The 25396-nt window shown below is 47.3% G+C and overlaps 2 protein-coding genes across 7 annotated transcripts in view; one reads left to right on the top strand and one right to left on the bottom strand.

Annotated features, from left to right (window-relative positions):
• Positions 1-22719, bottom strand: part of RALGPS1 (Ral GEF with PH domain and SH3 binding motif 1) — a 217256-nt gene extending 194537 nt beyond the window's left edge. For 3 of the 6 annotated variants that reach the window (XR_009455975.1, XR_009455976.1, XM_059715769.1), the window contains exons 1-3: positions 22624-22715; positions 10668-10745; positions 4505-4592 (exon numbers count right to left, since the gene is read on the bottom strand). The gene's annotated coding sequence lies outside the window, so the exon portion shown is untranslated. Of the gene's footprint in view, positions 1-4504; positions 4593-10667; positions 10746-22623 lie in introns of all 6 variants that reach the window. The other 3 variants (XM_059715772.1, XM_059715770.1, XM_059715771.1) reach the window with 3 other exon arrangements.
• Positions 6241-10160, top strand: LOC109285055 (uncharacterized). Its single transcript, XM_019495310.2, has 2 exons — positions 6241-6448; positions 7683-10160. Exon 2 carries the CDS (start codon positions 7687-7689, stop codon positions 8470-8472), a length of 786 nt encoding a protein of 261 aa, XP_019350855.2. The 5' UTR covers positions 6241-6448; positions 7683-7686; the 3' UTR covers positions 8473-10160.
• Positions 22720-25396: the final 2677 nt, after the last annotated feature.

Here is a 25396-nt window from a genome sequence, read left to right as displayed (position 1 = left end):
ACAACTAATTAATAGTTAAAAATCAAATTCCAACTTTAGCCAGCTTTATTACTGACACCGTAGATATCAGAAACTAAAAGACAATCTTGTACAGAAGTCGCTACACTGAGGTCTCAGTCTGAGAATGACCGAGTTCACAATGGTGGGTGGTGCTTTCCTCTTAGCAGACTCGATATATATTCATAGATGCTACCAAAACAAATAAACAATCAAAAAAATCTGTCATAGCAAAGAGCTGCAATTTTTGATTATTAGTAAAATCAAGTTCTGGTATAACAGCCTCTAGCAGGTCTAAATGCACTATACTCTGCATTCTGAATCATAATGCTTGCCCCAAGTCTGATCACATCAATGGAACTAGCAGGTCTACAAAAGAACATGTTACGATCTTTCTTAATGAAAACCAAGTCCAACTCCTGTAAAAGCCAAAGCAAACACCTGAAAATCTATGATAGGCAAGGCCAACCTGGGGCACAGGAGCCACAGGTGGCAATAACCTGTGTGTGTGCTAGGCAGTAGACTGGGGAGGGGACACGCAGCAGAGCAAAAGACAGGGCAAGAAGCAGAAAAGAGAGCAGCAGATTGGGTAAGGAGCACGTGCAGGGAGCAGAGCAGCAGAACACAGTGCAGCTGATTGGGGAAAGGAAGGGGATAAGAGTGACACCTGCCAGAAAAGGTTGGCCCCAACTGATTTATGGCAAGTAAATGCTTAAGGACACAGTATGCACACTGTTTTTCCTCCCAAGGCTCAAGCTCACTCTCATCAACATCCTACCTCATTACCCAGGAACAAAGTAAGTTTTATTCATGCTCCATGCCGACTGCTTGAAAATCAGTCCGAGTCCTAGCCAAGGTGGAATGATACAAGAGGCTACACTTCCTCTGACAGCCTGCGCGCTTTGCTCCGATAACCTTCCTAGGTCCTGCTAGCTTCAGCAAGAAATCCAAGGTTTTTCCTTTGTTCACAGCATCCAAGTGGACGGCATTTGGCATTTTCTTGGTTCTAATCGTCACAAGAAACAAAATAGAGGGGGTGTTTCTACCCAAAGCACACTGCCTTCACAGCATGTCCTATTTTTTCCAAATCAGATGCAATGCAAAGGCTTCTCTTTGTCCTCAAGGCTTCAAAATATTTTACATGTCTGCATTTAAAAAACGTAGACTTGATGAACCGACTACAGAAAATGCTATGCTAAAACCAAACACTGAACATACCACACATGCCCCCACCCTCTAGAGATTCCCTTCAGTGCAAGCTTTCTGAAGAGCTCTCTTTCGTTTGGGCGCTCTCCTCCATTCCCCAGCTGGTATTTCGGCTTCTGCACCCATCTCTGGAAGTACATTTCAAAGCCTTTCTGAACATTCCCATGTACGCAGCATCCCTCTAGGTGGCAGCCATCCTTACATTATTAATGAGATGTGCTCAAAATCCTGGCATGCTTTAACGTTTGAGCTTTGAAATGTTCTTTTAAGCTTCTGCCAAAGGGAACACCTTTAAAACCATATTTCACAATGTAAAAAAAAGTAATGATACCATATTTACTCAAATGTAAGACAATCCTCAATATAAGATGACCCCCCAATAACTAGATTTTATATACAGAAAAAGAGTTGGCACCAAAGGGGACTGAGTACAATGGGCACCACCACGTCTTATTCAAATTGGCTGCACTATCCAGCCCAGTTGATTTTACTTGCTTGGTAGGAGAGATACCATGTTCTAGCAGGTGGTTTTCCCTGCAGAGGTCAGATCACCCCGAATGGTATTGTATAGCAGAGAGTGCAGACCTGCCCAATGCACTACAGACAGACACCTTTGGGTTGTTGGCTAAGGGCAAGCAAGACTCGGGGGCATCCAAACCCTAAGGCCTCTGGGGTTGGGCTTACACGGAGGATGCCTGCCATTGATTAGGGAGTATCTGAAGTCCCAGGCTGAAGAGTCTGGCAGGGAGGATGCTTGCTGGTGGTAGCTCCACATAGGATTTGAACAACTGAGCTCAGCCGAGTCAATGGAATTTGTAATAGATTTGGCTAATTTGGACCGAGACACAAAATTTAATTAAAAAATAAGTCGTTTTTACAGTGATGACTAAAAGAACGAGGAAAGAAAGAGTCAGGGGTATGGGGTGATCTTAGGGTATAGGAAAGGTCTCCTTGTGACAGGCATGGGTGTTGGTGATGGTCATGCAAGCACACAGACATGGAAGAGCATAGGTGTGTGGTGCAGCTATTGTGATGGGAAAGCATACGATGCAATGGCAACGATGTGTTTTAGACTATCAGCTGAGCCACAGTGGCCACAGGACAGTTTTGGCAGAAGCCCTGTAATACACATACATTTTTTGCATATATTTTGCTATATTTATGTAAAAAATGTATCTATATTGCAGGGCTTCTGCCAAAATATAAATATATGAACATATATTTTTGCAGATAAAAAAAGGTGTTTTTATTTACCCGGCACGGGAGAGCCCCTTCTTGGCTTTGAATGACTTGGTGTAGTTAGAGGGCGAAGGCCTGTCCCTTGCACTGTGAGCCGGCTGACCCCTGAGAGAGTCTACAAATGCCTACCAATGGGAAGATCTCAACTATACAATTTATGGTGATGGGGGACTTCTCTCTGGCTTTGGTTGTCCAATATGGGCCACGCACTTCAAAGTCATGTTCAGGGTTGGCTGTATTTAATCAACTTCATAGTTGGGTTCCATTACTGAGTACACGCTGCTTATGATAGCACAACAGGCAACGTATTTAATGAAGTTTCTTTGTATGAGAATGTAAGATGAGGAGCTTCCCCCCTGCCCACACTGGTTGGGGGAGGGGGCACACCTCATGTTATACTTGAGTAAATACAGCTGGACACCCTCATCTTCCCAGTCACAACACTGCCAAAAGAACACCTCAGAACAAAGTATACAATCATGACACTCTGCTAGGAGAAGTGGGTTCAGGCTCCTGCAGCCAGAGGAGGGAACTGAATCTGGATATGCCACATTCTGGGTTAAGCACTTGGTGTCCATGGCATGTCTTGGTAAGTGGGAAAAGCCAGGCAGGAGCTCCCAGGGCTTGAGGACCCAATCCTTCATGGAAATTCTGGGGTTTGTAGGACCAGGCCCCTTAAGTCCCAGTACAGCATGTTGCCCATTATTCTGAAGCATCAATGGGTGGAACAACAGGTGATGGGTGTTTTGCCCAACAAAGTGGATCAGTTGTGCCAGGACTGACTTAACAGGACGACTTTTCCATTACTAAAATGTCCCAAACTTCTTGAAACCAGTCAGTGATTCTAAGGGTATCACTTCTCTTTCAGATTTTTGCAATGTAATTCTTGAGGCCAATAAATGATGAGTGATCAGTTCCCTATGACACCTGTATGCTGCAGATGTCTCAGGAAGTTTCAGTAAGAATTCCAGGGGTTATCTGACAGTTGGCATCCTTTTAATTCCCTCAATAGTCTCCAAACTTCTTCCAGAACAGTTTAATTTCCAAAACAGCTTTGGTGCCATCAGGAAATTTAATTAGTTGTTTCACAGCTGGTAGGGTCAGAAGGGACCTGAGCAGATCATCAAGTCCGACCCCCTGCCATGGCAGGAAAGAGTACTCGGGTCAAATGACCCTGGCCAGGTGTTCATCCAGCCTCCTTTTAAAGACCCCCAGGGTAGGAGCCAGCACCACTTCTCTTAGAAGTTGGTTCCAGATCCTAGATGCCCTGACAGTGAAGTTGCGCCTCCTGATATCTAGCCTGAATCTACCCTCTGCCAGCTTGAGACCGTTACTTCTTGTGACTCCTAGCAGTGCTCGGGGGAACAGGGACTCCCCCAATGCCTGTTGGTTCCCACCCCCTTCCCGACTAGTTTGTAAACTGCCACTAGATCCCCCCTCAGCCTTCTCTTGTGGAGGCTGAACAGGTTCAGGTCCCATCGCCTCTCCTCGTAGGGTCTGCCCTGCTGCCCCCTGATCATGCGGGTGGCCTCCCCTGGACCCTCTCCAGGCTGGCCACATCCCTCCTGAAGTGCGATGCCCAGAACTGGACGCAGTACTCCAACTGCGGCCTGACCAGTGTCGCACAGAGGGGGAGGATCACCTCCTTGGCCCTACTTGAGATGCATCTGTGGATGTATGACAAGGTGCGGTTAGCCTTCCTGACCGCATCCCCACATTGGTGGCCCATGTTCATCTTGAAATCAATAATGACTCCTAGATCCTTTTCTGCCTCTGTGCTGACGAGAAGGGAGTTCCCCAGCCTGTAGGTCTGTTGCTGGTTCTTCTTCCCCAGGTGCAGCACCTTGCACTTGTCAGTGTTGAACCCATCCTGTTCTCATCCGCCCACCCCCATAACCTGTCTAGCTCCGATTGCAGCCTATTCCTCCCTTCTAGCGCACCCACTTCTCCCCACATCTTAGTGTCATCTGCATGATCCGCCTTACTATTTTATTTTATATCCTGTGTACATTGCAAAAAGCAAACCAGAAACAAAACAATAAATAAAAGCAGAGTAACTTACCCATATTAAATGTTTACATCCAAATTGAAATCCAGGAATTCAAACACAAGGATGGTATTGTGACTTTTTTTTCTTAGAATGGCAATTTCTGTAAGTCAGATAAAGCTACATGTTATATAAATGAATTTTTCAAATTCTTACACCTCACACTCTTTCAGTTGAGTTTAATATCCTATTTGTTTCTATCAAAACATTCATTACCTATTGGTAAACTCTATGCTATTTATATATTAAATTAAACTGGAAGTAAAAATTATAACATTTAAATCTTGGAATAAACAAAACTTTCATATTACTGAGGATTAATAAGCTGCTGTTACATTTTCAAAATTACTAACCAGTGACTATTTTTTGATCTTCTACTGCTTTAATTACTTAATATTAATCCAGTTTACATAAAAGTGCCTCCAATACTTGTCAAAAGTAGTACTATATAAAATGCATTACTAAAAAAAGACCTTTACACTGAGAGGTTTGATTACGTGATGTTTAATCACAAAATATTCATTTTTTCCAGCTGACAGGTTTTTTTGTTTGTTTTTTAAATATTTTAGTGGGGGCACACCAATAGAGATTTTGGGGCCTGATACCAATAGCCGATTTTTAAGGAGGCATATCAGCTGATACGGATCCGATTTCTGATACGCAGCCCGACCGCTTGAAGAGCTGCGTGCAGCTGGTAGATCTGCTGTGGTGGAAGGGGAAGGGGGGAGGGAAGGGGTGTGCAGGAGACAGTTCGAGGCGCCTGCAGCGAGGGAGGGAGCGGGGCAGGGGCTGGGGCAGGCGCTGCCCAGCCAAGGTGGGACGCAGGATGGAGACACAACTCGTCCAGGGGTGCAGAGGGGGGTGGGGTTCTGCTACTCTGTGCACCCCGGGAGGGCACGGGGGGAGGAGGGTGTATGCCCCCAGGTGTGTGCGGGGCAGGGAGGGGCACCTGCAGGCTGGGGCCAGCGCCGGGCTCTTCCCAGCGAGGGCTGGGCTGCATTGTGCTAGGGGCAGGCAGTGGCAGCAGCGCTGGGATGAGGGGTTGGCAGGGAGGGGCTATGGTGAATTTTGGGGTGGCTGCAGCCCCCCCCCCAGTCTCCTCCCAGCATTGCTGCCGTCCACCCCAAGTGCAGCCCCATACTGGGAAACCGTTTTGCACTTTTTTTGTGTGGTTTCAGAGGCTCATTCAGAGACCCATTACTAAAAACAAAGGCTGCCGCCACCACCTGTGTAGCTGGGCACAGAATTTAGGATCACCAGGTTTACTTGGGGTTTTTCCCAAGTTATCCGCATAATTAACATCCATGTTAAACACCACTCACAAAAGAAAAATGTAGTTTGAAGGGACTGCAGCATGTGTCATTGTAACCTTTTATCTTCTCTGATTACAGTACAAAACCAAAATGCTAGCTTATGAGCAAGTGAGTTTGTTCCTGGATGGCAGCATTTTGTATCCACATCTTAGCTAAATTTCTTTCAATAGAATCTTTTTCCTCTCGCAACACTTCAGATACAATAGTCCATTGAGTGAAACTGCATTAGGGTGCAAAACATGAATCAGCATATCTAGCTTATCAGGGAAAACTTCAATGCCTGCTCTAAGGAACGTTAAAACTGGTTCTACCCAATGGTTTTGCACACACAAACAGCCCAATTAGGCAACTCCGAGCTAACCAGAGGTATCCATAAACAGCAAATACCTACAAGCTTCTACCACATGCACAGTTGCCATAGTAGCTCCAAGTTGTAACTAAACAGACGGAGAGAAATCGGTGAACACTGCTTTAAAGGAAGGGAAACCTGAGCGTTCGTTACAGCGCTACAGAAGGCAAAGGAAAGTTTCAAATACCTGGGGCTTATTCTATGAAAATTACTGAATTAAGATAATGAGAAGGATCCTTTTCTATCAAGTCATTTTCTTGGAGGATACAGAAACAGATCCATCCATCTAAAAAGAAGGTAAATGTGAACTTATATGGCTTGTTGTAGATCAGCAGAATGAAAATAACCAAAGTAAATGCATACCCATCATTGGTCAATGGAAAGGATAAAATGAGGAAGTTTAACTATGATTTACTTGAGTACGTTCCACTTAAAACATTTTTATAATGATTTCATATTGCAGCCAGAAGTTATGTATGTTGTACAGTTAGCTATTGGTTACAAAAATATTGGAAAAAGATTAGGTTTGACCAAAAATGCATTAGTGTAAGAGAAGAGCAAGACCTTCCAGGAAAGCACAGAGCAGTGGTCTCCAACCTTTTTATGGTGAAGATCTCTTTTTGGCACCACAGGATCTACAGCATCCCCCCCCCCAAATCTTTGCCCTGCCCCACCCTCTGCCCTGCCTCTACCCCCCCTCCGCCTCCTGGACAAGCTGCCTGGGCACTGACCCCACTCAGCCAGCCCAGTCCGGGCGGCCGGCTCGGCTCAGCCTAGCCACATGCTTCCTGCTGCTCCCAACTGTGGAGCCTCTGACAGACTGAGATGGACTGTCAGAGGCTCCACGATCGACTGGTCGGTGACCACTGGTATAGAGTATTTCCAAACTCCTCTGCTGTAACTACAGAACAGTACTGTAGGGAACAGAAAACGTACAGCCTTTCCCTGCACTCTGACCCAAGTTACAGGAAACGATCACTTCTTAAGGGCTGCGGACCAGTCTAGTACATGAAGTCGAGCTTCTATTCTGTGCAGGCACTGTTACAAGCATAACCTTTTTGTGGCATTCACTGCTGTGGCATCTGAGCACATGATGAATAGTCATGAGTTTATTCTCAGAGCTGCTTGTGATGTAGAGAATTATCATCTTCCCCAAACCACAGTGAGTGCTCCTCACATGCTTGCTTCTTAGATAGAGCTGGACTTCTCTCAGAGACAACTAAAGCTCAACTCTGTATTTTGAAGAGCTGATGTCCTACCTCTCAAGATGGAAAAAAAATCACATTAAAGTGATGCAGGACCTTGGGTGTACAGGTACCATGCCTTAGCTGGGGCAGACAGTGTAGAGCTCAGCGCTGAAAGGGACAGATTACTTTAATTCTTCTTTCTAGACGAGACAGTATGGGAGTTGGAGTGGGCTAGACAAAAATATTACCACTTTCTGAGGCTTCCCATTACCAGCTATAAAGATGACTCTTAAGGAAAATTAGTAAACAAGTTACTTATTTTAAATAAAAATTTCCTCTAACAGGGAGATGGCAGCGACAAAGAATGAACCCAAAGCCCATAAGGTCCAGCTCCAACAGAAATACTGGCTAAAGGCCACAAGTAAAACCAAGCTGCTGCAGCTTCAGGCAACATGCCTGGATAAGGTTACTGAGCAAGAGCACTACTATGACACTGCTTTACATGAGCTCGCTATGACTCAAATCTGGCTTAGTCAAAAAAATCAACAGTGGCATCTTATAGTGGCTTCTCAGAAGCAAGAAACCAGGGGCAATGCATCTACCACTGAATTATCTCCCAAGATGTGGAATACTCTGCACCTGGATACAACAGACGCCAGCCGTGTCAAGCTCCACACCCACAGCCTCACCAAAGAGCTCCCAGAGAACGGACTGACAGGATCAGCAAACATGAGCAAGCGTGATGAGCTGCATTTTCATTCCAACAAAGCAACCAACGGAGGCATTCATATGGAACGCACTCCAACTTATGCTGAACTAGTAACAGAAAGAGAGATAATTACGTATCTGGCACACTTTCTTCACATTGGTTTGACAAAAGAGGAAGAAAGAAATATGACGGTAAACGACTTTTTGCAGCTAGCAGGAATACAACATTATGCAAGCTATCACCATACCAAACAGGTAACATACACACTGTACGGAATTTATACCATTATTATACAGATGGATGAAAAGACTTCCAAGGAGTCAGCTACTATATTGGTGGACACAGATATTCTTAACGTAGCCAAGTGTTTTGAAGAAATAGAAAAGTTAGCAAGCGACCTGGAGCTGCAACGTCAAACACCTTGAGTCAATAAAGACAGACCTGGCATCAAGTCATAGAACCTTTAAAAACAAGGTCAAGTTCCTGCAGGATCAATATTTCAATGAATCAATTATAATAAAATGATCAACTTGCACTAAACAACACAAAAGAACTTAAGAAACTTTTATCCTTGGAGATTTTTGAAATCATGGTTGTCAAGCCATCCGATTTACCTTTTTTCCAGTCTTTAACTCCCTCCCCCCACCCCACCCCACCCCACCCCCCCGACAGCAGAATCTTATAAACCAATTCATGGTGGCACCAACAGCCTCTTTAGTGTAAGCACATGTTACTAACCCCAGAAAACCTAATACTATAGGAACAGTTTCACAGTTAATTTTATTTTCATAAGATTACTTAAGTACTCAGATATTATGTTTTATATCACCTTTTCTCTCTCTCCTGGCATTGAGACCTTGCAGGAACAAGATGCCTATCAGCCCTCTTTTTAACATTCAGACAGCTTCTGTTTTTTTTAAACTAAATAAAAAGGAAGGATCTTCTTCCATGAAGAGCAAGAACACCTGTATCCTATCACCCTAAGAAATCTTTGTCTCTGCTCAAACACAGGCATTTACCATGTCAGACCACGGCTGTGTAACTGCTACTTTTTCAGAAAGTAAAATATGGCCACGTCTTCCATATTTAAACCATCTCGCACACAGGCAGAACTTGCATGAGACAGAGGCAAAGCACAGTAAATAAATAAAATCACCATATCACCTGCACCCTCATTATTTGGTTCATTCAATGCCTGCTTATATTCAAGCATTTCTGGGCAATTCCTAAAAGAGACATTCAAAAACAGCCTTCCTAGATCACAAGGGAGACTCACAAGGGTCTCCTTGCTGCTATTCTACAGCAGTCTGGGATAACCTGGGATAATAGGTTCTGGATAAGAGGAATTTAAAAGTTGTTAAATGACTACAACCCACTAAAAGACACAAGCATGCCAGAGATGCAAACAAGCAGAGGCCGATGACAACACGCACACTGGCACTAGCCGTCTCACGTGCTGGCACACTTCCCCCGTTTCTTCTCCGTGCCACCACGTGGTTGAGAAGTACAATGTTTACCTGCTAGTTTATTCAGCCTCCAGCTTGAGCCTGAGTGACTGGGACAGTATTTTCATGTTAATAGCAGTGAAAATACTGGATTTTGACCTCAAGTGCTTAAAAAGGTTGCAGTCTTCAAAAACGGTGAGAACTGTATTTCACCGTAAATTTTTCCATCTAGTTTTTGTCTTCTGATAGAAAATATCAATAAGATATCAACTTTATTGAAAAATACCTGGAATGACCAACTTTTAACTTTCATCCTTATTAACCAGTTTGAATGAATAGTTTTAATATTCTCAGAGTAAAATTTCCAAAATTTTTGCTTCACAATTATAACATTTTGATTATTTCATCCAATCCAGGAACAAAAGGAATTGTGAAATACTAGATTTTCTTGCAGAATGAAAATTCTGAGTTTTGACCATGTCTAGCCAACTTGAAATCTAGGGACCTTCAACAAAGAAGCACGATGCCTGCCCACAAGCTGCTCTGCCTGTTTTCGCAGTTTAGCACTTATTCCTATTTTTAAAATGTATGTTTTTCACTGCTGTATGCGAGACAAAAAATGCAATGTGAAAAGAGGTGTCAAATGTAAACTAAAATACAGAAAAAGAGTTGGTTTAGTCTCTCTCTTCCAAATCTAGTAGTCTGAGAGCTGCCTAAAACAGATGTTTACAGACAACTTAGATTCAAAGCATCCATTTAACATAAAATATGTTAATTCCTTTTTCATCCAAGGATATGCTACACAACTCAGTCCTCTGTCTAGGAAAGAAGAGAGACTGTGGTCCTTCCAGGAGCAGTTTATTCTGAACAAATACAGCGGGTGTGGCAGGCTCACAGCAGACGCACCGCCAGGTAGCCAGTTAGCGGGGAAACTGGCTGGCACCCCGTGGCGGGGTGGCCTGCAGAGCGGCCCAGCCCTGGAGGGCTCTCAGGATAAAAAGAGCTCCTTAGTTGTGGCTTGGGGGAGGGAGGGAGGGAGGGAGAGGGAGCACGGGAAATGCTGCCTGAGACCCTCCCCGTACCCGGAGCAGAACCAGCGACCCTGCAGGAGCTGGCCACTGGATATCGCTGCCAGAGCCCAGCCCAGGGGTGGGCGGGCCTGGGAACATGCTTACCCATGGCAGTAGAGCCGGGGGCCCTTCCTAAGGCAGGAGCCCCTGCCGAACCAGAAGCCACCGCAGATGGCCGGGAACCTGTGGGAAAGAGAGCTGGTATCAGTGCAGGAGCCACCAGCGGCGAGGCGAGGCGAGGCGAGGCGAGGCGAGGCGAGGCGAGGCGAGGCGAGGCGAGGCGAGGCGAGGCGAGGCGAGGCGAGGCGAGGCGAGGGACATGTGCCTGTTCAAGCAGCCGCTTGCTCACCACAACACCAACAGGTACTCTGAGGGCAGTCAGGACGGGAAGCAGGCTGTCTGAGAAGGACTCGCGGGACCCACAAGAGAGGGTGCTCATCGGGTGCCCACAGGGCCCTGTGCATCATGTATGAGCGAGCCCAGTCAGAAATTCCTGCAAGGGCAATGCCGGCCTGCACCTGGGGAAGTGTGGGAGCCAGGAAAACGCCGTCTGCTGAGCCTAGAGCGGGGCGGGCAATTATTTTGGGAAGAGGGCTGCTTACTGAGTTTTGGCAAGCCATCGAGGGCCGCATGATAGGCAGCCAGGGGCAGATTAATATTCATTTTCTAAATGTTTTAGGGGCCCCGTGGGCCAGATAGAATCACCCAGCAGGTCACACCCGGCCCCCGGGCCACATTTTGCCCACCCCTGGCCTAGAGCATGGAATTGAAGTGGTCAGAGGCAGGTAGCATCGGTGCCCTGCTCACCCGCACTGTCAGGGCATCTTGTGTTCAGTATAGTTAAGTGGTACACTCATTAAGGCGGGGGAGCCTGGTCATACTGCTGTGTGGGCAGGAGTTCCTGTGGAAATGAATGGCACCAACGTCTGGTTCCAGAGGGACCACCTGAAGCAGACCACCCGACTGGAAAGAGGTGAGGTACAGGGGAGGAGGAGCCTCACAGAAGAAATACTGGCAGAGACCTCGGGGTCAAAGAAAAGAAACACTGAATGACACCTCCAGGCAGGTAGGCCCCAAGGTAGTGCCCAGGTGGGCAGGACATGCTAGTAGTGGTGCTGTGGGCATGGGCCTGCCACAGTGGGACTTGAAAGCAATCTATTCATCCACTAGTCTGTGATAAAAGTCATAAGCTTCTGCAAAAGGTAATCTTATTAAAAAAAAAAAAAAAATCAGCTTTCTGGTCTATAGGATTAGGAAGAGTAGCTCCCAAATATGCACTGATTGTAAGTAATGGTGAGTTTTTTCCTAAGTCTGCAGGCAGCTCTAAGACTGCTACCACTGCTCAGAGTTTTCCAAGCTGCAGTGGAAGCAAAACTGACTTGTCTCCTCAGGTTTCATTGCTGACATTCAGAACAGTATGGAAAGCAGCTAAATTGATAAGAACTGGGTCAGTTTTGCAGGAACTATTCAATCTCCAGTCCTTGGTTTACACCTTTTCACATATTAAAAAGTCTTTGAGTTAAAATCTCTGATTCTTCACCTCAATCCAAAAAGGCAATTTTTAAACGCCAAGGGAAAAAAAGTCCAAGGAAGATAGAACTTTGCAAAGATATGACCCAGTAAAAAAAAAAATATACATTTCTTTTGTTAAGAGATTTGTTCTATTCTTCTCTCAAACTGTTAAAAATCCCAACAGAATATTAATATTTCACATGGACAAACACAGTCTGTGCCTTCTTATATACACAGTGAGCCCTAAAGTCCCCCCAATACAGCAAAGAGCTGCAGGGTTCCAAATCTCAGCTGAAGGCCGGCATGTGCCTCCTTAGTCCATCTGAAGTGTGCTTTAATTGCGTCTGCCTGTCTGTAATGTAACTTTCCCTCTCATTCTTGTTCTCCTCTCTTCCCTTCCTACCTTCATTCCATTCTCTTCTGTTCTCCAATAGATAGCATTTCCTGAATTCACTTCTCTTTTTCTCAAACGGAATGCTCTACCTTCCAAATATCATACTATATTTTTCCTTTTTTCACTTGGTCCCTCAATTTCTCCTGTGTGCTCGTACAACCATCCCCTTGCATGCACCTTGGAAAATTTGCCAGAACATAGCCAAAAAACTAAAACTAACAGTCAGGGAACAATTTCACAATTTTGAGCGCCAAAATGTAGGCTTTGTTCAAAAAACAAACAAAAAATAGTTTAATTAGACTCAACTTTCAAAGTAATTATTTTAATAATTATTTTCTTCTTCTATCTCAATAAAACTATTTAGATTTAAACACCGTCTTGGACTGCTTGCAACACAGTATTAAATCACTGTGCTAACAAAAGAGAACTAGAAAATAAAAGACTTCTCTTTAGTCACTGCTCAATCTCAGCTGAAACACAAGCTTCCCACTAGAAGTTCCTTTAAAAAAATCAGCCCCAGTATTTAACGTGTGATTTTGAGCCTAATTGCTTTCCATACTGAACAACCTGTGTTGTATAAATGGATTAGTATTAACTCTGTTGTATTAAGGCATGCATTTTATACCATAAACAGAATGCAGAATTTGTAACTCACTTATGAAAATTCATTATAAAAAACATACTGTCAATGTAACACTGTATTCATAGTATCACAGCTGCCATTTTGAGCAAGCATAATACAGGTTCAGATTCTGTGGCCTTATTTGAAAAAGTACTTGTGTAACTCTGCAAACTCTAATTGTGATGCATGAAAGAAAAGGGCAATTAGTGCGTTACAATGATATGACTAGAGGTGCCTCATTCTGTCTGTCAGCATGATATTGAGTAAGCCTAAAACACCTCTTTATTTTAATAACTCTCTGCTAGCAGGCAAAGCTTGTAAGAGACTATCATGTCAGATCTGCAATTCAAAGCAAACAGCTATAATAACTAACCCTCAATTACTATTCCCGTAAGCTTCATCATAACTGTTATTTTTGATGACACTTTTGGTGATCGATGATACACATTTATAAACGTTCCAATTCCTCTCCAACTTTATGCAAAGCTGTGTCTCACATCAGGATTTCTTCTCTATATTGTTAGAAGGGGGAATTTTAAAAATTGAAGAGGCACAAAAATTATCAGTGAAAAAGCAGGTAAATCAGAGGACTTGCAAGAAATAAAGCTTTCTACTGCTGGGCTATCAACGAGAATCTGATCCTGGCTGTACAAGCCTTTACAGTCTAACCCTCATTTTGTGACATTTCAATGTCACATGCATCAATGCATCACCATATGTGCGCCCCACTGTCAACCTTAAGAGATCAAAGAACTGCTGCATTATGGAGAACCCGCCTTGCAGTCTTCCAGGAGACGGCTGAAGCACACACCTGGTGGCAGTGGGGAGAGGCAGATGTCAGGTTATGATTTAAGAGCAATCTGTACCTTACAAAAACTGAATTTGCTTTAAGAAGTCATTGCACACACAGGCTCCTCATACTATTTAAACATGTTTATGATAATGTCATACTATCAAGACGCTGCTGCAAATTACTGATAAGTAATGCATACACCCCTGAAAACAGCAACCCCCCAGTGTATTTCAAAAGGGCATTTGGAAATAATAATACACACACAACTAGCAGCTGGGAGAGTGACACTGCCTAAAGCATGAGTCGTAACAGAAAACACACTAAAAATCTTATTTGACTTGTTTGTGCTCTAACACTTGCAACAAACTCTTAGGAAAGCTTGACAGCACCTTTGGACAAAACGTAATTAAGATATCAATCAGATGTTTGCTACTGCTTCATTGCCAGTCTCATAATTTTTAGAAAATTATTATTTTTTAAGTAGTTGTTTTAAAACAGAATGCTATTTTCCTCAGTGTTATGCTTAACTAAAGTCCCCTCACCCCCATTTCAGTGATACCTATTTCAGCTAAAACAATAAAGCTACTTAGGAAGCACTGACAAACAAATAAAAAACAAAATTGTTTTGCTGCCGATTTCTCCCAGTCTTAGCAACTAAGATTTAACTGAAAACCATAATATGGACAAAAATTATAAGACAAAAACTGCTTTTCGAGTTGACAGTCTGACTCTAACAGTGGCACTACTGATTCCAGTGAACTGGACTAGAAGCTAGTGAAACATGTACAGATAATCTGGAAACAGATCTTCTATCTATCATAATCAGAGCTGCAAAATTGTCTGTACTTTAGAATCTGGATTCTGTAGCTGGGAATACAGTAGTTCAATGCAGAATTCTGTGTATTGCTCAGCACACTGCATCCAAATTACACAGCGATATTAATTAGATTAACTCGCTGATTTTTATAATACATTTCTGAGTACCCTTGGGAGGTGCAGAAACAGCTTTACTAAAACTCTTGGGTAAATTAACAGTTATTCCAAAGAAGACTAGCTGTATAAAGCCATACAGAAATGCTACATAACTCCCGTGGGAGTGTGGCAATTGATGAACCCAAGAATCCTGTTTCTGACCCTACCTTTTCTGAGCAGCAGAAGACGATGCATTGTGTAGCACATTCCCTTTGTGAACAACACTGACCAAAAAAAGATGCAGCCTGGTACTGACCGGGGTGCCTGAACCATAGATGGAGCGAAATCACAGATGCTGGGCCAAAACAGCACTCCAGGCTTGCTTGTTCTATGTTCACAAAAGTGCAGAATACAAAGGGCTCTGACTGAGTGTGCCAGTGTTTGGTCCTGGATCCAAATATCTGGGGAGTATAACAAGGCTAGCATTTACAAATGAATGAGTTAGTTACCCCGAGTTAATTAGCAATTAGTTAAATATAAAGCAAGACCACAAACACTAGCCTAAGCAAACCTTAAAGGACTGGAAGATTAAGAATTCTAGTATGCACTGTTACATAACAAGGACTACAACAAAAAGGAAATACTTCTCATATGAAAACAAGTTATGATGTTAAGACTAAGGGCTTGAAACCAAATATTAAATCAGAAAAAACAAAAAGTTAAGAACTCCATATCACCTTCATCAGCACACTGATGAAGTGCCATCTCTCCAAGTCTCCGTTTTCTTCAAAGGCACGTCTCTCCAAGCAAAGCTGGTGATCAAAAGGGGCCAGTTACAGCCCAGCTCAGGCCAGGTACAAACATTACACTTTTACCGATATAAGTGACCGGAAATCAAAACATACCCATAAGTGAACAGAAGTTCAACGCACGCAGACTGGATTAAAAATGCTGGAACTCACTCTAAGATTTGCCCCCACCCGCACCAAAGAGCGATTGTGTGTTCTGCTCGCTACCGACCCATCTAAACTACACCTCTTTCAGATAAATGCATAAGTTACACCGATTCCACCTCAGGTTTTTTGAATGTCTGTACCTAGCCTCAGTCTCGAGACAGTAGCTGCAGGACAACAAGGTCGCTGTAGCACAAATCCAGGCGCTCTGGGAAAAGAGAGGCGGGGAGTTGTGAGCCCCACCGTTCTAACCTGCAGCCCTGAACACACACAGGTGCACTTACACCCACTAGTATTAGCCACTTGAACATCTGCGCTGGCATTTGGCCAAGTAAGGCTGTCTTGCATTCCTTAATGTACTCTGCCACAAGCTCTGTTCACCACTGCAGGGTCCATCTCTGCCTGCCAAATTGATTTGTCCTTCAGATAAATACGCTTGTTAATTAGCAGAACCCACTTAGTCAATCCCTCTTCCTTTCCCTTTGTTCCTACTTGAACACCTGCACATCCGAGCACTTCTTCTGGAACTTACTGGGGAATGAGGAAACTTCATCTGCATAGGCAGCTCAAACTGATTTCTTCCTAGGTCTAAATTGGGTCCCGTTACATTGGTGTTACTCTAATTTGTTCCCCTCATGTTAATGAACTGGTAACCACTGTAAAGCCAGAATCAGGTTCTTAACAATTGTTACGCTATTTATACAGGGGTGTAAGTTGTAGTTGTGTTGGTCTAAGGTCCCTTCCCCACCTCCCCTCCTATCTCTACCCACTGCCTTCCAGCCGTATGAATTTTCACAAACTTCTTCTTGTAAATTGGCTTATTTTCTACCTTGGAGAACACACCAGCAGTCTCCCTATGCCTGACGCAGGGTGTTTGTGCCCAAAAGCTTGCAAAGAACTTTTTTCCAACTATTTAGTTGGTCATATAAAAGATATCACTTATGCTATTTATGTTGCTTTTCATTTACCCCCCCCCCCCCCACTAAGATTTTGTGTCTTTGCTCTTAAAAGAAACCAATTATTGGCAACTATGTGACTGAATACTAAAACACACACCTCAGGAATGGGAGGGGGATAGAGCAAGCAAGATGAATTTCTTGGTCTATTAGGTATTGTGCTAACTGTATGAGCACACAAATTATTAAACGATTCACAGGCAGTCTTCGCTAGTGTTGGATTAAGGTTGTAGATGCTCAGCACTGTCCTGAGCTCCTCCTGCCGTTCCTGAACGTGAAGGTTTAATTCTCGGGGGTGTAGACTGTAGCCATGTTGGTCTAAGATCATAAGCAGGCAAGGTTCTTTGGGCAGATGTGAGATCTTTTATTAGACCAACTAAATAGTTGGACAAATTGTTCTTTGCAAGCTTCTGGGCACAAACACCCTTCTTCAGTTTAATTCTCAAAATTCAAACACAGACAAAACCTGCCCAATCATGACAGCTAGCTTTGTGCCATCCAGATACATTTTCAGAACAAGAATTGTTGTGAAATCAGAGAGCCTCGCAGTTGTACCTCTGCTACGGTCCCTGTCCTCTGTCTCCTATGAAGGAATATTCGAATGACTAGAAAAGTGATTCTTCTTCTCTGATGAGTGTGCAGGTCTGGTAACTAACACAGCTGCCTGTTGCTAGGATGGCGGCACTCCCTATTTTCTGCGCGCACAAACTAAACGGTCCACCACATTTCTAAATCTAGCAGGCTTCCTGCCTCCAAGACCCCAGCTCAAAAAAAGGTAACAGTTTGTAAGCCAATCTTCAAATGCTAGTAAGTAGCAAGTCGAAGTTACAAATGTAATTTATAGCCACAACTTCACCCAATAACATTTCATTTTGGCCATGGCTGCAGCACAGGCCATACATATGTTCCTTGTTCTTCTGCGCTCTGGAAAAAAGGAGCGTCTCTAAGGTCAACTGCCCAGCTCATTTTTCTATGCAATCGATCAGGTTGCTTTTAAAAACCCCAGAAGCTGCAAATCTAAAAACTTGTTTATATTAGTTTTTGTTAAAAGACAGGGAATCGTTTGATTAACTATTCCAAGCCACCTAAAGTAAAGAGAAGTAACCATAGAAATAACCCGCTGATGGCAACATATTCTAGCTATGTTGCCTAACCAGTCTGTTTACTTTGGTAAAGAGTTACCTACTGCAGTAAATGAAGTCTCAACACTCACGCAGGAATTGTGTAACTTTTTGCTTAAATTTACTTATTAGATGTATTTTATAACAATTTATAACAACAATGAAAAAAGGAATAAATTAATCAGTTTGCTGATATAAATTGATCTTCTGTTCTCTATCACTTGAGGACAGTGTTTTCTAGATTTCATAGATTTTTTGGGTTGGGAGGGACCTTGGTAGATCATCGAGTGATCGTGGGCAGGAAAGAGCGCTGGGGTCAGGCGACTCCAGCCAGGCGCTTGTCCAGTCTCCTCTTCAAGACTTCCAGGGCAGGGGAGAGCACCACCTCCCTCGGAGCCCGCTCCAGACTCTGGTAACCTTTACCATACAGACCTTCTTCCTGATGTCCAGCCGAAATCTGCTGTCAGTCAGTTTTTGGCCGGTTTTTCTAGCTATCCCAAGGGGCGTATCTCCTATTCACAACCTGGAAGCAAGCAGGCTACCTAAACTACCGAAAACTCTTAGCATTTAGGTTGGGGAGTAGAGCATATGTGCCAAAGGGAAACTTAGTGTTGGCCCTCCGTAGGTAAAATGGATAGAGTATATTTCAGGCTTCAAAGGTGCACACAAACTCACACACTGTGCTACACCACAGCGAGTTTTAGTTAACTCTGTCCTGTATTGCCACCGCACAAATAATGCTTTGATGAAGAATAAGGCATTTACTTCAGATTACTAATTCCCAGATTGTTTTAAAAATCAGTTTAAGCCACACTAGATTCCTCCCCTCTCCCCTCCCCCTTCTCCCCCAACCATGCCATTTTAGGGCACAGCTAGAGCTGTTTGAATTCCTGAGAGTCAATGTCCATACCCTACTACATCTGGTTTTAACTGAATACACCAGTTTGTAACTCTTGATTCGGGCATAATTGTAACATCCCTGTAACATTTTAACATAAAATTAATCATAATAGATTCATAGCATTTCTAACAAGAAGGAAAAACAGATCAGCGGTGCATAGTACAAACGGCACGGAGGGCCACTTCCAAAGTGCACATCCCACGGGAGGGCTGCCACCAGTTGGACCCGTCCCGATTAGATATCAGACCTAAACAAGTTTGCCAGTGGTGCCTGCACATGCAGCCCAATGAGCCACGATGCAGCAAGGACACCGATCTCACTGGCTTGATTTTCAATCCCTTTTTTGGTTTAATGAAGTGGAGTTACGGTGGAGGTCTGAGAGTGCCGCGTCAGGCCACAGGCTATTCAGCTCTGCATTAAATCCTCTAGTCGGACCTTCTCGATATGTACCATAGCCATTAAATTCCACCCAGTTACCCTGTTATTAACTGCAATAATTTGTATCAGTCTAAAACAGCTCTTCTAGCCAGGCATCCAGGCTTGACTTGAAGAAATCAAGAGACTGCGAATCCACCACTTGCTTTGAAAGCGTGTTCCTGTCTCCCTCCCTGTGAAAATGTTGTTTCCATTTTCTAACTAGAGCGTCTCTAATTTCTGATGCCAGTCATTTGTTTTAGTTTTGCCTGACACTCCTAAATTAGAGAGCCCATTGGCATCCTGCGTTTTCTCCCTTTAATCAAGTCACTCCTCACTGTTTCTTTTGATAAACTAAACAGATTGAGCTAAGTCTCTCACTGTAAAAGCATTTACACCAGCCTTCAAATATTTTTGTTGCTCTCTCCTACACCTTTTCCAATTCTACAGCTTCCTTCTTGAACTGGGAACTCGAAGTGCTGGTCTACTTATGAGCCCCAAGATCACTTTCAGGATTCCTGCTTCACTGCCTATAGGCCCCAATCTAAAGATCTGGCCTGCAATCCTTGCTTCTAGGCACAAATTTCCATTTGCCAGCATGAAAGCACTGGACATGCTTCAGCTACCAAGCAGTCCAGTTGGCTCTGTAAGACCAGCCAGTCCTCACCACGGTTTATCACGTGGTCAGGTGGCACCATCCAGAATTTGATTTACTGCAATTTTATGTTCCTTTCATATTGAATTGATTATATCGTTGAATGCTATCAAGCCCAGTACCACTTCCTGCAGAATTAACAAGATGCACCTTCATTCAATAACTCCCCACTGACAACTGGTTTGGAGACCTGTCAGTTAGCCAGTTCTTAATTCATTAATCATTGTTCTACTTATATTGTACAAATGCTCATTTGTTTTCAGAATATCAGGTGGTACTGACTCGAACACCTTGAGATAGTCTGTTAGGCTAAGTACAGACAGTTAAAAACCCTGAGGCGGAATAGAGTCAGTCTTCGCACGTTAGTCTAAGCGATGCAGATTGAACTGATAAGTGGACAGACATTCACTTTGGATTCTGGAAATGCAGCCACATGCCTGCAGTGGCCCAGGCCAGAAGCTAAGGCTAGCCTGCCCACCCGGCAAGGAGGAGTTTGTGGGGGAGGTGCAAAGCATCCTGGGATGCTGGAGGACTGAGTAGACGTGAATCTGGGACAGAAGTTCAATACACCAATTTAACCTAAATCAGTTAAGTCTGCTACTACATCCATCCAGGTTTATCTTAAACTGATTTCAGGCATTTTGAAAGTGGCTTACGTGCACTGAACTTCTGTTGTGTTACAGATTTGAACCAGCTTCTGATGACTTTTTTCTGATCTCATTTCTCCCTTTTCCCCCAGTTTATTTTCTTTTGCCTCTTGTAAAGTTAGCGTGGCTTAGACTGCCAAGACACCACCACCTTTTGCAATACTGCTGTGAGCCTGTGACCACTGAGGCAGCTCAGGATGTGTCCACTCAGCGCAATGCAGTGCAGCACCTTCGCTAGTTCAGGTCTTGGAAACAGGTACACCTGTATTTGCATGATGCTCTTCCCAGGCTAACCAAACTTGCTTCTCAGCGGGACTAGTCAGCCAAGGCAAAGCAGGAAAACCAGTACCTGGGTGGCCCTGCTGAAATCTAGCTTAGGCTTTCCTATGGCACTGCAGTATACCAAGTAGATAGATCCTAACAGGATTGCAGGCAGCTGCCCAGGTCCTAACTATTTCAGTCTCAGAGGGGCTGTACGCTGTGCCTGTCTTTTCCCAACAGCTAGCTTGCAATTCATAAAGACAGACAAAGAACCAAGCTTAGTTTTCCACCTTTGCTGTTCTTGTTTCCCATCTTTCATGTGCATTCACCTTCTTTTTTTAAAGACAAAATGAGGATCATGCGTTAGTCTCAACAGCAGTGGGGGGAAAGTATGAGCTCGAGAGTCAATTCAGTGAAAGAACAAATGGGTGCAAACAAATAAATTAAGAGGTTTCTAACATCAGAGGAGCAAAGTTCTGGAACAGCTTCCTACGGGAGTAGTGGAAAAGAGAAACCTTGCTGGTGCTAACGTGAGGTTTGATAAATGTGCGTGTATAAAGTTGTGGGCAGCACCTGCAACGGCAGGAGATGGGACTTGGTGGACACGCTACGTCCCTTCCAGTCCTAAGTCCCCAAAAACTAGTAAAGAAATAAAACATCCCTCTCTCTCTCTTCCCCCTCCCAGAACAGACGGTTTGCAAATAGGCCTTTCTTTAAGGATTAAAAGGGAAAAGGGGTAAATCATACCAATAAGCATCGCTTTACAAGTTTTTTCTCATCTAAAATACAAAAACCACCGAACGTGTCCGATAGGAGGTTTCTGATGGAGGTTTCCAGGAGCCACCAGAGACGACAGGCAGAGCGCCCCGGGGAGCCGGCTGCACGGTCAGTGCTGCACGCGGCCACCCGACCGCCGGGGCTCGGCTCTGCCCAGCGCCGGGCACGCGCCACGCGGCACCCCAGCCCTCGCCCGAAACGCACTCAGCCAAACCCCCTGGTCGCTTACGCTGCTCGCTGAGACCACGTCCGGGAACAGAGAAGAATAGAACAGGACTTGCGGTCTAATAGTCTAAGGCTTGCGAAACGTGAAAGCATTTTAGTGTGATGTACATCGTGATCGCTCGATTCAAATTTTGTATACAAAACCAATAAAGCGTCTACCCCGTCCTACAAAGCCCTGGGGGCAGGCGCGCCGCAACACAGCACCGTGGGGCCGTGCTCCAACGCTTCGGCGCCGGGCCGTCCACGTCCCGCGGCCCCGGGTGGGCCGCGGCTCGCACAGGAACCGAACCGAACCTCCGCGCAGCGCAGCGCAGCGCAGCGCGCCCCGTGCGCCCTGGGCCCCGCCAGCCCTGCCTGGCGCACGCGTGCGGTGCGGTGCGGTGCGGGGCAGGCTGTGCACGCAGCACCGGGGGCGGGGGGGGCAGGGCAAGCCTGGCATGTGGCACCCCGCTGCACCAGCCCCGGCCCGGCTCCGCGCTGCTGCGTGCGGGGCTCGGCGCTGGGCCCGGCCCGGCCCGGCCCGGCCCGCCGGAGCAGGAGGGCGCGGAGAGGCGAGCTGCGAAGAAAGCGAAAGCGCGGCGGGGCGCGGCACGGCACGGCACGGCACGGCACGGCCGGCTCCAGCGCAGGTGTCGGCCCCGGCCCCGGCCCCGGCCCCGGCCCCGCCGCGCCCCCGCCAGGGAAAGGGAAAGGGGAAGGGACGCGGCCCGCGGCGGCGCGCTCGGCACGGCCGCCCGCCAGCGAGCGCCAGCGGGGCCGACACCTGCCACTGCGGCCTCCGCGGGGCGCGCGGGCGGACGGGCGGGCGGCACCCCGCGGGCCCACCGCGCACGCGAGGGGCCGGGCCGGGCCGGGCCGGGCCGGGCCGGGCCGCGGGAGCCGCCACGCGGCGCCGCTCGCACCTGCCGCCGGGCTCACCTGTCGCTGCCGCTGCCGCTGTCGCCGCAGCCGCGGGCCCGGCCGCTCCCGGCGCCGCCTCCGCCCGGGCCCGGGGCTCCTCCCACGCTGCGCCCCGCCCCGCCCCGCCCCGCCCCGCCCCGGCCCCGCCCCGCCGCCGCGGACGAGGACGAGGACGAGGACGAGCCCCAGCCCCAGCCGAGCCGGCAGTGGGGCGCGCCGGAGTGACAGGTAGCCCAGCCAACCGCCGCCCGCCGCCCGCCGCCCCCGCCAATGGGCGCGCCGCGGGGGCGGGGCCGCGTCACGGCAGCGACCGCGCAGGGCCTCGCCCCGCCCCTCCGCCCCGCCCCGCCCCGCCCCCCCCAGCTGCGCCGAGCCGCGCCGCGCCGCGCCGGCCGGGAGTGTGGCGGAGTGGCGGCCGGGGGGGGCGGGGCGGGGCCGCCTCGGGCACCGCGGCGTGCACAAGAGGAGCGTGAGAGCAGGGGGCGGGGCAAGGTCCGGGGCCCGACGCCTCTGCCGGCCCCCGCGCCCCTTCCCCGGCCCGGCCGCTCGTGGCGCTGGGCGGCGGCGGCGGGAGCAGCGTCACGGTCTCCCGGCTCCCTTCGCCGGACAGGTCTGCGCCGATCTTCACGTTCATCACCGAGCGCGGCGTGTGGCGGCGGGTGCACGCCCAGGACCGACATGGCGCGGCGCGGCGCGGCGCGGCCCAGCTCGAGGGCCCGCGGGCGACCAGGCGGCGCCGGCGCCGGCACCTCGGGGAGGCGATGCCACCGCTCGCCCCGCGGCCCACGTGAACCCCGCGCAGAGCGCGCCCGCCGCCGCCCCCCTCGCTGCTCACCCCGCCACGGCGCACCGGGCCGGGCCGAGCGGAGCCGGGCGCTGTGGCTTCCCGAGGGCAGCGTCACGTTTCTTTACAGAAGTGTTCAGTTCAGCTGCTGCCCTGGTCCCGTCGCGTCGCCGGAGGGGTTGAGGACGACGCAGGTCTGCGGTGTAAGGGCCCTCGCTGGGGAAGAGCTGCGCGCTGCGCGCTCCCAAAGCACCCCAGACCGACGTCGTGCGACAGGCAGCAAACACGGGCAGCCGCCCGTCGGAGACAGCAAGCGGGAGAGAATATCCCGAGTCCGAAGCGCGAGGCACGAGCCGTGCGGGTCCCTGAAGCCGAACGGCGGTTTCCTGGCTCGCGCCCCGTGCTTCGGCTGTTTAATATTAATTTCCTTGCAGGCCCCTTTCCAGTGCAATGAGAAAATGCCGTTTCATGCCCGTGATTTAAATGTCACGACCGTTAGGCTGCAGAGAAAGCCGCCGTTGTCGCTTCACAAATCATTCGCTGCGAGAAAGCAGAGCGCGGCGCGGAGGAAGCCCAGGTGCTCCGACTCCCGCTTCGGACCCCCTCGTGTCGTACGCCGCCCTCGCCGCACAACCGAGACCCCGGTTTCACGAACGCTGAAGCTGGCCTCGGCCCGAGCCCTTTTGCTCTGCCGCCTTTCTTGCCAAGCAAAATACACGGGGCTCAGCGCGCTTCTGTGTCGGCGGTCGAAAAGCGCCAGGGCCTTGGAGCTGCGGGGCACCTGGAAAATCTGCTCGTGATTCAAGGGGTAAAAAGCCAAGCAAATGAAGTGGCTTTGTGTTGTAATACCTATGTCAATCTATAGCATGTGCCAGCCAACACTATTTAAAAATCAGTTAAACATACATAAATCTTTCAGGTTTTATTGAGCTGGTTCTTTGGAAATAGGTTTTCTGGCCTGTTCAATACACTTGTTTGCTGGTATCTGCTATAGAAGCGGCCCAAAGTGCTTTTGAAAGGTAGTGAACGCGTGGCCACTGTTACGGGGGCCCTGGCTCTTGAACAAAACAAGTAGTGGGGTTGAAGTTTAACCATGCATACTGTACTCTGGTACCGTAATTATTGCTATGGATTGCAACTTTAAACAAAACCAAAGTGCTCAAGGTCAGCGGTCTGTCTGCGCTCCCTTCTAGGCAAAGCTAGAATTGTAAGCTGCAAACATCATTGCTCCTGTGAACTAGCCCTCTTACTGTATCCCACCAAATGGGTATTCTCAAAGTACTAAAAATACGAAAGATAAATACTAAAGCCAAGAAATGCTTGTGTCATTCTGTTAGATGCTGCGTAGTGGGAAAATTAAAAAAAAGATATTTCCTATAATACTCTGCGCACCCATCCCTGAATCTGTCTCCTGCGTTGTGCGTCGGACCAAAGCCTGCTCCAGGAGTCGTGATGGGGTAGCGGTGGGAGCGAGGGTCGCCTGTCGCATTGCACCAACGTTTGTCTTCAGTATCGCCGCTCTGGTCGTGCTCGGCAAGAGTCGGCTCCAGCCCGGCTCCCACTTTGATCGTGCTGAAAGGACAAGAATCCTTCCCGTGCCTTACTGCTCTGCCGCAGCCCTTTTCTCTCCTGATCCTGTCAGCTGCTCTCCCCTCTCATTGCCTTCATTTTCAAGACCCTGGACAGCCCTTCTCTCACCCTCTTCCTCATGTCTCATATAAACAAGTTAACTCCCCCCGACCAGCCAATGATTTGAGCCTCCGCTGTACACTTCTTACGTCTCCAAGCAAGTCTCTTTTGTCCCTCTCGCATGCTGCCTTTCACAGAAGGAATCCTCCAGAAACAGATGCAAAGCGAACTGCTTCACTTTTCTTCACCGTCCTCTCCTGCCATCATGTTTGCAAAAAGCTTCACAACAGCTAGGCAGTACCTTGCTGATCCCCGCTGTTTCCCCTTTGTCAACCTGTGAGATGTCTCATTTTCTTTACCCATCCTCTTTGGAACAGG

Source organism: Alligator mississippiensis, chromosome 12 (assembly GCF_030867095.1).
Source record: "Alligator mississippiensis isolate rAllMis1 chromosome 12, rAllMis1, whole genome shotgun sequence".
NCBI classification, from domain to species: domain Eukaryota; kingdom Metazoa; phylum Chordata; order Crocodylia; family Alligatoridae; genus Alligator; species Alligator mississippiensis.
The sequence above is the reverse complement of the archived record's forward strand: the minus strand, read 5'-3'. Positions and strand labels throughout refer to the sequence as shown.

Bases quoted from the DNA above. Each gene is read 5' to 3' on its own strand.
- LOC109285055 (XM_019495310.2), top strand. From the start codon at position 7,687: ATGGCAGCGACAAAGAATGAACCCAAAGCCCATAAGGTCCAGCTCCAA.